Raw genomic sequence first — 14500 nt, forward strand, 5'->3', positions numbered from 1 at the left:
AGATTGATTTGGCTGCTATTTTGGACCGTGTTCAACATGCGTAAGACATCAGAGGTATCTTGGATGAACGAGGGAATGCGTCTCACTAAGGGTTGTGGAAAATGATCACAAAATTGTGAAAGTGGTTCAAGGACGGAATCAATCCCAGAGAATATCGGTCGTCCAGGGACCGGTCTCGTGTCTTTGTGGATTTTAGGAAGAATGTAAAAGTACGGAACCCTGGGATCTTTTTTCATCAGGAAGTCCACCTCTTTCTTACTGATCCACTGTTCACATTCTGCACTTTCAACCAAGCCTGTTATTGTTTGTAGGCGTGGTGTCGGATCACATGGAATGGGAGTATAGTAGCGTGTGTCGCTCAATTGTCTAATACATTCCAGTTCATAGTCCACAGTGTTCATAAGGACTGTAGCACTACCCTTATCCGCCTGTTTGATAGTGATTTGGGGGTTTTCAGCAAGTGACTTAAGTATATCCATCTCTTTTCTTGAGATGTGGTAAGAACTCTGTTGGTCTATGGCCTTCATATCTTTCAGCACAGCCTGCTCAAAAGTTAGGACTTCATTCGGAATCATTCCATTATGGGGAGTGAAGGTGGAGGGGTTGTGGAGACTAGAATCCGTTATGGGTTCACTGGGTCTCCCCTCAAAGAAGGCTTTAAGTCTGATTTTGCGGAAAAAGAAATGTATTTCCCGGGTTTGTTGAAAGAGGTCAGTTCTTGGGGTGGGTACAAAGCCCAAACCCTTTTGTAGGACTTTCTCCTCACTCTCTGTCAGTGGTAGATCTGATAAATTAACGACCAGACGCATTTTGGTCCTGATCTGTTCGTGTTCCTCGTGTCCATCCCTTGAGGGCGTGTGTCTTCCCACTGTACTCTTTTCTCTGGAGCGTTGCCTCGCTTTCGCCCTCGCCCTCTGCCCCAGCCTCTGTCTAAAAAAGGGGGTAGCATAGGGCCCTGTGGGGCATAGTAAGGTGGGAATTGGGGGGCATAAGGTGGTTGAAATTGGGGAAATTGTGGATAAGACCATGGAGAGGGTCCTTGAGGTGGCCCATGAGGTGTAAAGTTTTGGTAAACTTGTTGGCCTCGTCCTCTTCCCCTTCTACCTCTTTGTGGGGTGTACGAGAATCCGTCACCCCCGCTACTATCGGACCCACTGTTGGATCTCCTTCTAGAGGAAGTAGCACTTGAATCTGAGTTGAAATTTGTTCCAGGGGGGACATAGTCTTCCTTGAGGTAGGGGTATACCTTTCCTTGGAAAACCTTTTAATATCTTTCTGTAATTTGGCCACTTTCTGATTCATGAGATAATCCTTATGCTCTGAAATTTCCTTATTGAGTTCCGCCAGTTTGGTTTTGAAACCCGGATTTGGAACGGCTGTCTTGAGTGCACTTTCAGCTGCTTGGATGCGGACCAGTAAATCATCCGCAAGGCGTTTGGCAGTATTAACGATCAAAATGAGAAGATCGTGGGTGCACTTCCATGAGATCTAGGACCATTCTACCTTGAACTGTCCATCCTGCTGTTTTTAAAGTTTTTAAACCATTCTACCATGAACTGTCCATCCTGCTGTTTTTAAAGTTTTTAAACCTTTCACTTTTATAAATATGGTGTAACAGTATTATTCCACCTTGTCACAATGCAGGCACGCCGAATTTACGCTAGTACACTTCCACTAGCATGACACTGTGTGTTACATTGGCTATCACCATATACTTCTTCTGGCGATCATCCATGCTACTAACTATGTATTTGTATTTTTTCCATCCAGGTTTAGGACAAAAATTACAGAGGTAACTTTGAGCACTGCACAATTGCGACATTAGGCACATGACATATTGCATGTTGTTTATAGTTTGTAGACCTTACCTTTATCCACTTGAGGTCCTGATGAATCGAGGGTACTTCCCCCATGCGAGAAACATGTTGACCAGTCCGTTGCAAATCTAATCTAGGGCCACTACACCTAACTTGTTGGCACCTACACCATAAGATTCACGCTTTTAACTGCAGTAGGGGACCCCCTGAATAAAGTAGTCTCCGGTACCCTCTACTCCATTTTAATCACTACCTAGGCTACATTCCTACCTACCCACACACCCGCACTTCACCATAAGGCAGTTGGATTTAAAAGATCTCCGCCAAAGAGCCCCTCTCTGAGGTGAGCCTGTCGGGGATTGCACCGCCTCCCCGACGAGGAGCAACGCCGATGATGAAGCATGACACCCATATGGGTGTGTGAGGCAAATATTTCCAACGAAATGGATGCCCAAAGGTGTTATACTTTCACCCTTTGCCCCGCCAGTGTCACACACTTTCCAATTTAAGGAACAGTCCAGCAACCCCTCTTTTTTGCTGATCCATGCTTGCGGGCACAAGCTGTGACTGGACCTTCCACTTCTCTTAGTGGTAATCAGTGCCCTCTTGATTGACCGATCACTCTCCCTACTCTTGATAAACTACTTCTGCACGGTCCAACCCGTGGCAATCTATATAGGTGGGTAAGACCTATTCTATCCCCCACTTGTGCCTTCCTCACTCCACAGGGAGCCACTCTTGCTTCCCACATTGGGCAGCTTTTACTTTTTACTTCTTCCATCTCTCTTGTCCCTCTTGATAGGGCGCCCTTCTTGCTGAACACAATCCCTTGCACTTTCACACGATGGAAGGACAGGGGCTTAGTTTCGGAGAAGAAGAGGCAGCAGCCATTCTGAGAACACCTTCACTCCTTGGCATTGATATAGAACCAGCCACATGCAGCAACACTGCAGATTGGCAATCTCTGTCTGATCTAAAGCGAGAATGGATCAGGATAACTCTCCACGGGGCAATGATGGCTGAATAGTTTAAAGCAAAAATTGCACCCAACGGTCTGATTATAAAGAACTTCCCGAGAATTTTTTGGGAGGATTGACAGTTCAAGGTAGAATGGTCCCAGATCTCATGGAAGTGCACCCACGATCTTCTCATTTTGATCGTTAATACTGCCAAACGCCTTGCGGATGATTTACTGGTCCGCATCCAAGCAGCTGAAAGTGCACTCAAGACAGCCGTTCCAAATCCGGGTTTCAAAACCAAACTGGCGGAACTCAATAAGGAAATTTCAGAGCATAAGGATTATCTCATGAATCAGAAAGTGGCCAAATTACAGAAAGATATTAAAAGGTTTTCCAAGGAAAAGGTATACCCCTACCTCAAGGAAGACTATGTCCCCCCTGGAACAAATTACAACTCAGATTCAAGTGCTACTTCCTCTAGAAGGGGATCCAACAGTGGGTCCGATAGTAGCGGGGGTGACGGATTCTCGTACACACCACAAAGAGGTAGAAGGGGAAGAGGACGAGGCCAACAAGTTTACCAAAACTTTACACCTCATGGGCCACCTCAAGGACCCTCTCCATGGTCTTATCCACAATTTCCCCAATTTCAACCACCTTATGCCCCCCAATTCCCACCTTACTATGCCCCACAGGGCCCTATGCGACCCCCTTTTTTAGACAGAGGCTGGGGCAGAGGGCGAGGGCGAAAGCGAGCCAACGCTCCAGAGAAAAGAGTACAGTGGGAGGACACACGCCCTCAAGGGATGGACACGAGGAACACGAACAGATCAGGACCAAAATGAGTCTGGTCGTTAATTTATCAGATCTACCACTGAGAGAGAGTGAGGAGAAAGTCCTACAAAAGGGTTTGGGCTTTGTACCCACCCCAAGAACTGACCTCTTTCAACAAACCCGGGAAATACATTCCTTTTTCCGCAAAATCAGACTTAAAGCCTTCTTTGAGGGGAGACCCAGTGAACCCATAACGGATTCTGGTCTCCACAACCCCTCCACCTTCACTCCCCATAATGGAATGATTCCGAATGAAGTCCTAACTTTTGAGCAGGCTGTGCTGAAAGATATGAAGGCCATAGACCAACAGAGTTCTTAACACATCTCAAGAAAAGAGATGGATATACTTAAGTCACTTGCTGAAAACACCCAAATCACTATCAAACAGGCGGATAAGGGTGGTGCTACAGTCCTTATGAACACTGTGGACTATGAACTGGAATGTATTAGACAATTGAGCGACACACGCTACTATACTCCTATTCCATGTGATCCGACACCACGCCTACAAACAATAACAGGCTTGGTTGAAAGTGCAGAATGTGAACAGTGGATCAGTAATAAAGAGGCGGACTTCCTGATGAAAAAAGATCCCAGGGTTCCGTACTTTTACATTCTTCCTAAAATCCACAAAGACACGAGACCGGTCCCTGGACGACCGATATTCTCTGGGATTGATTCCGTCCTTGAACCACTTTCACAATTTTGTGATCATTTTCCACAACCCTTAGTGAGATGCATTCCCTCGTTCATCCAAGATACCTCTGATGTCTTACGCATGTTGAACACGGTCCAAAATAGCAGCCAAATCAATCTCCTGATTACTCTTGATGTGGAGGCCCTCTACACAAACATTCCACTGAGGGCCACACTAGGAGTAATCGAGGAGAGGCTTGAGTTGGAAATTTGGAACTCATCCACCCCACCTTCATTCATCATGGAGTGTGCTACTTTAGCACTGACCGAAAATTTCTTTGAATTCAAGGGTAACTACTATCACCAAACACAAGGGACCTCGATGGGCAGTACCTTCGCCCCATCGGTGGCATGCCTCTATATGGCTGATTTTGAAGACAGACACATACAACAACAGGCGAACCCTTTCCTCCTCAACATCTTGATGTGGAAACAATTCATTGACGGCATCTTGATCTTGTGGACTGGATCCTCGACCTCACATGAGGCCTTTTTTGAATGGGTGAACACTCAACTCATATCTAAGGTTCACGATGTCTGTGTCACCTACCGAGATTGCCTTTCTCAATCTAACAATAAAGCTTACAGATGGGGCTCTCAGTACCACAATGTATAGGAAACCCACCGACCGAAATAGCCTGCTCCATTACACTAGCCACCACCTCAAAGCACTACGTACTAACCTTCTCTTTGGGCAATTTTTGCGAATCAGGCGTAACTGTAGTAACTCATCTGAGTGCAAAAAAGAATCAGCAATCCTCTCGAGGAATCTGCTAGATAGAGGATATCCTACTAGAGATGTCTCTATAGCGCAAAAACGAGCTAGAAATAACCATCGTGAGGCCCTCCTTGAACCACAGGAGCAGGCACCTGTAGAAAACCAACCCATTACTTGTGTCACCACATTTACCCCAGCGTCTACTAAAGTCAAGAGTCTGATTAAACGACATTGGGCCATATTAAACACAGGTGACCTTATTTTTGAGCAACCAAGATTCGCGTTCAAACGATTGCAGAATATTAAAGACATTTTGATCAGTACAAGACCTAAAGTCAAAAAGAAGGGGTCACAACAAACATTATGGCAATTGCCCCCAGTGAAAGGGCATTATCCGTGTGGGTCCTGCACAGCCTGTGCCTTCACAGCTATACACAAAACAATACAATTGACTGACACCTTCACGTGGGAATTGAGGGGCCACACCAATTGCAGTACCTCACATTGCATCTATATGCTGACGTGTCCATGCGAGCTACAATACATAGGAATGACGACACGCCCTATCAAAACTCGCATCACCGAACACCACAGCAATTTTCGCTGTAAAAGAACTAACACACAAAGATGTGCAAACATTATGCGGAGGCGAACCACACTCCTGACTCCCTTAAATGGCTTGTACTTAAATCTAGCCCGTATTGCCCCAAGCAAGCCCTGTTTCGCAAGGAACAAAGATGGGTCCATCGCTTATCATCAGATAGTCGGGGTTTGAATGAGGACATCCCGTGGCATGCATTATAATAATGCATTGCTGCAAATATCTTGACTTGGTCACGTTAATAGGGGATTTTGAACCCCCTTTTTGTTCACCCATTAACATCACGCTTTGAGCGTCCAACTGGGCCTTGTAATAGATACCTGTTTCATTCTGACCCAAACTACTGCAGATAACACAATACCATTTTGCAGTGCACTTGGCATCCTGGCACCTTGGCAACAAACTTAGGCTGACCAACGGCGCGCTCATTTATTTACAGCAGTCTGACCGGTCTATGCCTTTTCAATTAACAGCCACAACCATTATACATATGCATACAATTGGGTTTCTATAAGGGACTGACACTGCATATTAATCTGTACACATTATTCCTCATACCTTATGCGGGACAAGGGCTACTCTTCCCCCTTGTATCTGAGCCTCAATCCATACTGATTAATTCCCTTCGACTCTCACCTCCACTCAGCAATGGCCGCCACGCTCACACCTTGCCGGTGACTGGTGCTCGCTTATGTGGGTGGGAGGGCTGAGCCACATATCTAATAAAGGACTTGATAACTGCAGTTATATACGATATCATACTGGAGTCCATCCATCACCCTGGCAAATATTCGAGTCCCTTAGCCAGTGAGCTCACTTAAGTGTAACTCCTTGATCTGGTCGCGCATTTACCAACATTAGGCACAACCGTTCCAGATGCTGTTATCAATTGGTGCCCGCATATATTTTTTAGTATATTTTTTTGTATATTTTTTAGGGTATTATGGTTACTATTACCTATTAAAACCTAGCCTCTAACCACACTCATGAGCCCTTCCTGACTCTCACCCCCACTCAATAATGGCCGCCACATTCAACACCCACATCACGTGACATCCCTAACAGTGACGGGCGCGTGGGTGTGGGTGCGGAGTCACGTACCAAGCATTGACACTACCCGGCATTAAATGGCGATCGCCGCTGAGCTCCGGTATCTATCCGAGCTCGGCGGCGATGGGTAGGTGACGCGACCGGTACGCAGTGATTGTGAGGTAAGGAGGGCATATTCCCGATGCCGTTTGGACCCGTGGGGCTAATCCCTGCTAACTTAATCAATCCAGGGGCTAACTTCCTGGAACCCCTACATGGCTAACTTGCCTGCTTCTGTTGTTAACTTTCTCTCAAAGACATGTTCTGATCATGTACACGTATTCTTCTATACCCCCAGTCAAACCTTAAGGGCCCTTTCCTGCAGTACTGACCCGCTGAGCATTGATGTGGCCTCTAGTCCCTGATTACTAGGTGAGTGGGTTGCCCACTTCGTGACGAGTATTACACTAAGCTCCTTAAGGGCACACAACTTCACCACGAATTAAACGACCGTCTAATTAGGAGGGTGTTGCTCCTGATAGACTGCTGCTGTTTTTAAAATTTTTATACCTTTCACTTTTATAAATATGGTGTAACAGTATAATTCCACCTTGTCACAATGCAGGCACGCCGAATTTACGCTAGTACACTTCCACTAGCATGACACTGTGTGTTACATTGGCTATCACCACATACTTCTTCTGGCGATCATCCATGCTACTAACTATGTATTTGTATTTTTTCCATCCAGGTTTAGGACAAAAATTACAGAGGTAACTTTGAGCACTGCACAATTGCGACATTAGGCACATGACATATTGCATGTTGTTTATAGTTTGTAGACCTTACCTTTATCCACTTGAGGTCCTGATGAATCGCGGGTACTTCCCCCATGCGAGAAACATGTTCACCAGTCCGTTGCAAATCTAATCTAGGGCCACTACACCTAACTTGTTGGCACCTAGACCATTAGATTCACGTTTTTAACTGCAGTAGGGGACCCCCTGAATAAAGTAGTCTCCGGTACCCTCTACTCCATTTTAATCACTACCTAGGCTACATTCCTAACTACCCACACACCCGCACTTCACCATAAGGCAGTTGGATTTAAAAGATCTCCGCCAAAGAGCCCCTCTCTGAGGTGAGCCCGTCGGGGATTGCGCCGCCTCCCCGACGAGGAGCAACGCCGATGATGAAGCATGACACCCATATGGGTGTGTGAGGCAAATATTTCCAACGAAATGGATGCCCAAAGGTGTTATACTTTCACCCTTGGCCCCGCCAGTGTCACACACTTTCCAATTTAAGGAACAGTCCAGCAACCCCTCTTTTTTGCTGATCCAAGCTCACAGAACCCATCACCATTCTGCATGGAATGTGACAAGGGTGCCCGTTGTCACCTTTGCTCTTTGCACTAGTGGTGGAGCCACTGGCCATCATGATTCGCAACACGGCAGAGGTACAGTGCATTTCTTTTGAGGGGCGACCACATAAAATCAGTCTCTTTGCAGAGGAGTTACTCCTTACCCTCACACAGCTGGAGACATCATTCCCAGGGGTTCTCCACTGTCTACAGGCCTGCAAAGTAGTATTTCGCTTTAGAAAAAATCTGTCTAAGTCTTCGGTGCTTAATTTAAACATTCCGGCCCAGAATCTTCCGGCCCTACAACAACTAGCACCATTCCAATGGTCCCGGGATGCCACTAAATACATTTGTCTGTGCATCACCCCACACTTTCTTTATGGTCTCCCCAAACTGGTCTCAGCTATGCCGGGTCATCAAGATAGACTTGCAGAGATGGAAATCTTTCTATATTTCTCGGATGGGGCAGGTAAATGTTGTAAAAATGAATATTCGTTCTTTATCAATTTTAAACGGTACCAACACCGTTTCTCTGTTGATGCTATCGCGGGACAGGGGAGGCCTAGCATATCCCAATTTTTGGGAAAATAATGCTATATCTCAGAAAGGGTGGTGCAGGAGAGCGAAAAGCACTGGTTCCACATGTATAGAGCAGTGGCGTGATGCTCTCAGTGGATCAAGTGTGGTTGCCCAAGCACACCCGTCCCCAAAGGGCATACATCCCAACACCTACCCGAACAGTTCTTGATAATTGGGACAAGGTGGCCTCATAAAAGGGCTTTACTACCTTCCCCTCCCCAAACACTCCAATAGCATGCAATGCTGGATTTCCCCAGATCCTCACTCCTCTAGTGTTCTGGCGTTGGAGTGATGGGGAATGCGGGACACTTAATGATTTATTCACGGCATTAAATCTGAAATCTTTCGACCAGTGCAAGATGAAATTTCAGCTTCCTGATGCAGCATGGCTTCAATATTGCCAACTCCGGCATTGGGCCATACAACCGTCAGTGTTCCTTACAGCCACTTGCCCTCAACCCCCCCTCTTGAAACGCATGTCCGTACCTTTGCAGGGTCCAAGGGTCTCATATCCAATGCATATCGAGTGCTACAACACTCCTCCCCACTACACGCCCATTTCTTATCAGATATCATGGCAGAACACCGCCCAGGTAGAATTATCATCTAAACAATGGGAGACTCTATGGCAAGATATCCCTAAAACATATTGAAGCATAGCGTTGAGTGAGACGGCTTAAAGCTGATGTTTCAATAATACCATACGTCAGCATGACTCTCAACCATTTATCCGAGATTTACTCCCAACTGCTGGAGATGCGGTGAGGAAGTGGGAGACTTTCACCACACCTGGTGGTCCTGCAAGGTGATCACGCTCTTCTGGAAAGAAATCCTGGGTCACATTACAGAGGGGGTGGGATACCCTGTCCCATCCTTATATCTCACAGCTTTCATATGCATTAGACTTCCAGATTGACAAGCCATTACCCACGCAGAGTGGAAAATTATTCGCCATTCCCTTTTAGAGGGGTGTCAGCTTACAGCCTTCAAGTGGAAAGAGGCAGACCCCCTTCACCAGCACTATGGTTCACCCGCGCCCGGTGTATCTTAGCTATAGAACAGGTGTCCCATAATCTAACAAAGATGGAGAAGCAGTTTCAACACATATGGCAACCATTTGTACGGTACCTGATGCGCCTAGAATTTACTTGCTTCAATGCTGTAAAGCTGTGTTTGTTACAACTATTTGACTAAAATGTTTCATGCTTCCCGCACAGCAGTGCTGCAGGCGTCTTGGGGGAGAAATGTATGATCCATTCCCCGTGGAGATGCCCTGACAGCTTTAGGGGAGACAGGCTCTGGCACACCGCTATGACCGTCACCTACCCAGCCTGACCTTGGACTTATGTCTCGTCTCTTTCTCCACTGCTAACTCTTGGTCCCTTCCTGATTCTTGTTGGACTTGGCCCTTCTGGCAGGTTCACCCCTGAACTTTTTGCCTAGTGATTTCTGGTCTTTGTGCACTTTGACACTGTGGCGCAGTGTAAAGTGCGTCCTCTCCCTGAGTGCGTGTGTGAGATTGGCCTGCTCTCCCATAGGAATGCATGGGGAATGTCTGTGTCCCTGGTAGTTCCTGATGCGTGAGGCGTGCATGCTCAAGCTTGGTATGTGCGAACTCGTGAGAGTGAATGCTGCGCAATGGTATGTGCGGTGTGTATGTGTCTTGTGCGGAAGCAGCACTTCTAGACATGGCTGTGTATGTGCTGTGAAGGTGCTGGCGTGTGATTGGCTGGAGCTGGCTGGGATGCCAGGCTCCAGAAGTCTGTGTGGGTCTGCCCCGGTGGTGAATGGAGAGATTAGCATGCTGATGTGAGGGAGGGGCTGCGCCTGTGTCCTGAATGGGGCTGGGTTTTCCCCACACAATGCTGGCTCCGCCACCTGTGGTGCGACTGATGACCCTAGCCTGCCTGATGAATGAAAGGGGTGGTTGAGCCATCAACAGTGCTCACAGACCAGCTGCGACTGGTTCTGCCCCCACCCTGCACCTACAGACAAAAGGGAAAAGGTGTATAAAAGAGGGGCTGTGACCCCATGAAGATTTTCTTGTTCTGCAACTTGAATCTGCCAGGGGCGTGCTGCTGCTTGGGCCCAGGGGGAAGGCTTGCCTCCCCTGGGCCCTCCCCAGCCCCTGGACTCCTGGAGAGCTTTGCTGGACTTTGCTGGACTTGGGAGCGCTGTTTATTCCCCTCTAGCGCTGTGCTTGGACTTTTGCTGGACTTGTGTTCCCCTGAGGCGCCTGGAGGCCCTTTGTCCTGCTGGTGGCTCTGGGAGCGCTTGACTGGTGGCTTCTGGCGCCTGAAAGCGCTTGTGTGCTGTCCCTGGCGCATTGGAGCGCTTTGTGTCCCGCTAGCGCTGAGAGCGCTTTGTTTTCCGAGGCCGGTGCCCACCCGGCGTTTGTTTGCACGCATTTTGCGTGAGGATCGGCGCGGGAGCCCACTCCGCTGTTTTTGCCGACTTCCGCAATCCACAGCCGGTGCCCACCCGGCGTTGCCAGAGATTGGGGAGCTTGTCCCCGTTATCCTTTCACTTCGAGGGTGCTCACCCCTCTTAAATGCCCCCGAGAATCACCGCCGCGGCCCGAGCGCCGCAAAACAGGAAGCCAGGCACTACGGTGCCTGACGCGGGGCGGGACTTCCGGTTTTGGAGGGAAGTCCCGCCTGCCGCCGCGCACCGATTGGCTGCTCGCTGCCACGGGGGAAAAAGGAAACAAACAGCCGGCCGAGAGATGTCGTCTCGTGGCCCGGGGCTCCAGTGAATTATGGAGAGCCCCGGGGCCGCCAGCAGCGCCGCAGCCAGCGAGAGGAGTCCCCGCCACAGCAGATCCGGTGAGTGAGGGTGCTTGCAAAGGGGAGGAGGGGGGCGTCGGGACACATTGCCGGTGTCCGCCCCCCACCCTCTCAGTAGCACAAAGTCCTGGGCATTTCCAAGAGCCTGAGAGGCTCCAAAAACTGCCGCATTGTATGGTTGAGCCTGGAAGGCTCTGGGGCATATTTATTCCTCGAGTCCCCAGGAGGGGGACTCCACCGATTGCCCCACATTTGCTTCAGAGCCCGGAGAGGCTCCAGAGACGGCCGCAGTTTGTGGTTGAGCCTGAGAGGCTCAAGGGGGCATTTATTCATTTCGAGTCCCCAGAGGGGCGACTCCAACGTTGGTGCCACAATTGTTTAGAGCCCAGAGAGGCTTGTGGGCCCATTTCTTTACTCAGAGCCCAGCGAGGCTCCAAAAAGGGGACAAGCATATTTGTTCATGAGCCTAGAGAGGCTCCCACGATTGGCCCATCTTGCTTGCACCAGTTGCTCAGCACTTTGTGGGCAACTGCCACGTTTAGGACCCTGACTCTGAGACACAGGGCGTCCTAGCCCCAACAAGGCCAGTTGGCCTAGGGAAAGTCACAGTTGGTGACTAATGTGGATTTTGCTATTGCTACGTTTAGGTTCTGGCGCAAGTGGCGCAACCTGGACTTTGTGAGTTCTGTGCTAAAGGTGATTTATGCGCTAACTGAGGTTTAGATGTTGTTATGATCTATGTCCTATTGCTTTTGGGTGCTAGGAAATGTACAATGTGTAGTATGTTTTGCGCACCCTGTGTTCTGCACCTCTGAATGTGTTGTTGATGCATCATGTGCCTTGTTCCTTACACCGCTGAACGTGTGTTGATGCGTCATGTGTTCCTTACACCGCTGAATGTGTTGTTGATACATCATGTGTTTTGTCCCCAGGTCTATACCCCTAAATGTATGTTGATATTTAGTTGGTTGTTCTTGCTAGTGCAGGTGGTGCTAGTGAGGTCCTGGTTCCCTGCGTGACCTGTTCCTAGGGTGGTTAGGATTGCGTAGGGAGTACTTACCTGATTACCAGTAGTTACTTGTATTGAGCTACAGTGATTTTCTGTTATATTCTAAGTGCTATTCCAAGGGCGTGGTACTGAGCTCGCCCCCTGACCAGAGTCCCAGGACCAGTGGACTCTATTGTGCCTGCCCTGACAAATTGCTGGGACTTGTCTGATCTCCCTTGGGCCCCTGGGGCCTCGCTGAAATGTGCCTCGCTCATTCCCCTCGGCAGCTCGTGCACGGCAGCCCGTCCAAGCCTCGAGCAGCACCGCTCTCCCCTGAGCCGCGCCGCTTCGCTGGGTCGCCTGCAGCCTGCCTTCCCCTCCTCTTCTGAGCCGCACACATTGGTCGCCCCAGAGAAACGCTTGTACCTTGCCGGTGGCCCGCTCAAGCCTCGAGCAGCACCACTCTCCCCTGAGTCGTGCCGCTTCGCTGGGCCGCCCGCTCAAGTTTACTAAGGAGGTCACTCGCATTATCCCTGCAACCAGGTCGGGAGGTACTGTCCGTTAGGCTCTATGTTTAAGTTCTAGGCCTACAAGTATTGTGTTCTAAAAGTGCTGATTCCTGACAGTGGTCCAGGTGGCCCTGTCTTGTAAATATCCCTTGTAAATCCTGCCCGTGCCCATGGCACAATGTAAAGTGTGTGTTTTATCTAATGTATGTTTATTGGAATACAAAGGCTATTTTTATATATACCCTTGTGTGGAGTTTCCTTTGTGGTGGGCCTTGGGTGTTGTTGCTGGGGTGCGTGCGCAAATACTTAACTCATATCGCCTCCAAGTTTAGCCTTGCTGCTCGCGCCACGTTACCTAGAGGGCGAGTAGGGGTTATCTTGGCGTGTAACTCCCTTGCTCTGACCTTGGGAATGGTGATCCCTGACTGACCTCGACGCGAGTCTTGGCCAGCCAGGGTCCCGTTTCTAACAATTCTCATTTCTATCCGGCGGGGTCCGAAATGTATGACCGATTTCCGTTGGAGCTGCCCCGACAGCAATAGGGGAGACAGGCTCTGGCACACCGCTATGACCGTCACCTACCCAGCCGGACCTTGGACTTATGTCTCGTCTCTTTCTCCGCTGCTAACTCTTGGCCCCTTCCTGATTCTCATTTTTATCTGGCGGAGTCCGGAATGTATGCCCGATTCCCGGTGAAGCTGCCCACACAGCTGTAGGGGAGACAGGCTCTGGCACACTGCTATGGCCGTCACCTACCCAGCCGGACCTCACTTATGTCTCGTATCTTTCTCCGCTGCTGACTCCCTCTCGTGGACTTACTCCTCTCCTTGACCTTTTTCTTTTTTCCCCTCTTTTTTCTGTGGATCTTGTTTCTCATGATCGCTAATAACTCCTGTATTGAATTTGTAACCTCTCTCTAACTAATGTGATTATTTTTGTAATCTGTAACACAATGTTGCCTTATGTTAAGTGCTAAACTTCTTTTTATAGGACTTGTGCCCTGGGTCTCACCATTTCCTATCTTAGGGCACTGGAATATCTACTGAAGTGGGCCCATTCTTGGGGTTATTGCCTTACTCACCATGCCCATCCTAAGAGTTTTCATAGTAGTGAACGCCCAGTGGCATTTAGAATACTTCGGGTGTGCCATGAGTCTTCCCTCAACAGGTAGGTATCCTGCAGTAGTACATTGGGGTCATGGTGCAGTATATAGAGCCATATTTTTTTGCGCTTATTTGGGGGGTTTAGGTCCTGCACATTCAGAGATAACAATTTAATTCCAACCCACCATTAATGCCTGTGCGGGCAAAGCTTTGAGTGGGTAATAACTCCAAGAATGGGCCCACTTCAGTAGATATTCCAGTGCCCTAAGATAGGAAATGGTGAAACCCAGGGCACAAGTCCTATAAAAAGAAGTGGGGGGGGACGGACAATATGCAAATGACCTCATGACGTCACGTGCGGAAAGTGTCCCGGTGTCTGAAAATTACACCGGGACATGTTCAGCATATTTCTGTGGGCCCCAGCTTCTTGGCAGGGGGGACGGCGTCCACCCTGTGAAAAGAGTGGGGGGGACGCCGTCCACCCCCATGGACCCCCGACTCGAGTTCTGGTGAGAACA

The 14500-nt window shown here is 48.8% G+C and overlaps 1 protein-coding gene across 1 annotated transcript in view; it reads left to right on the forward strand.

Moving 5' to 3' along the window:
- Window positions 1–4388: 4388 nt before the first annotated feature.
- The window catches only part of LOC147700528 (uncharacterized), a 193129-nt gene continuing 183017 nt past the window's right edge, over window positions 4389–14500 (forward strand). Inside the window, exon 1 of the mRNA XM_086929118.1 lies at window positions 4389–4596. Within this exon, the coding sequence (XP_086785244.1) occupies window positions 4389–4596 (208 nt within the window). The remainder of the gene's footprint in view (window positions 4597–14500) is intronic.

The sequence above is a fragment of the Lissotriton vulgaris genome, chromosome 7 (genome assembly GCF_964263255.1).
Source record: "Lissotriton vulgaris chromosome 7, aLisVul1.2, whole genome shotgun sequence".
NCBI classification, from domain to species: domain Eukaryota; kingdom Metazoa; phylum Chordata; class Amphibia; order Caudata; family Salamandridae; genus Lissotriton; species Lissotriton vulgaris.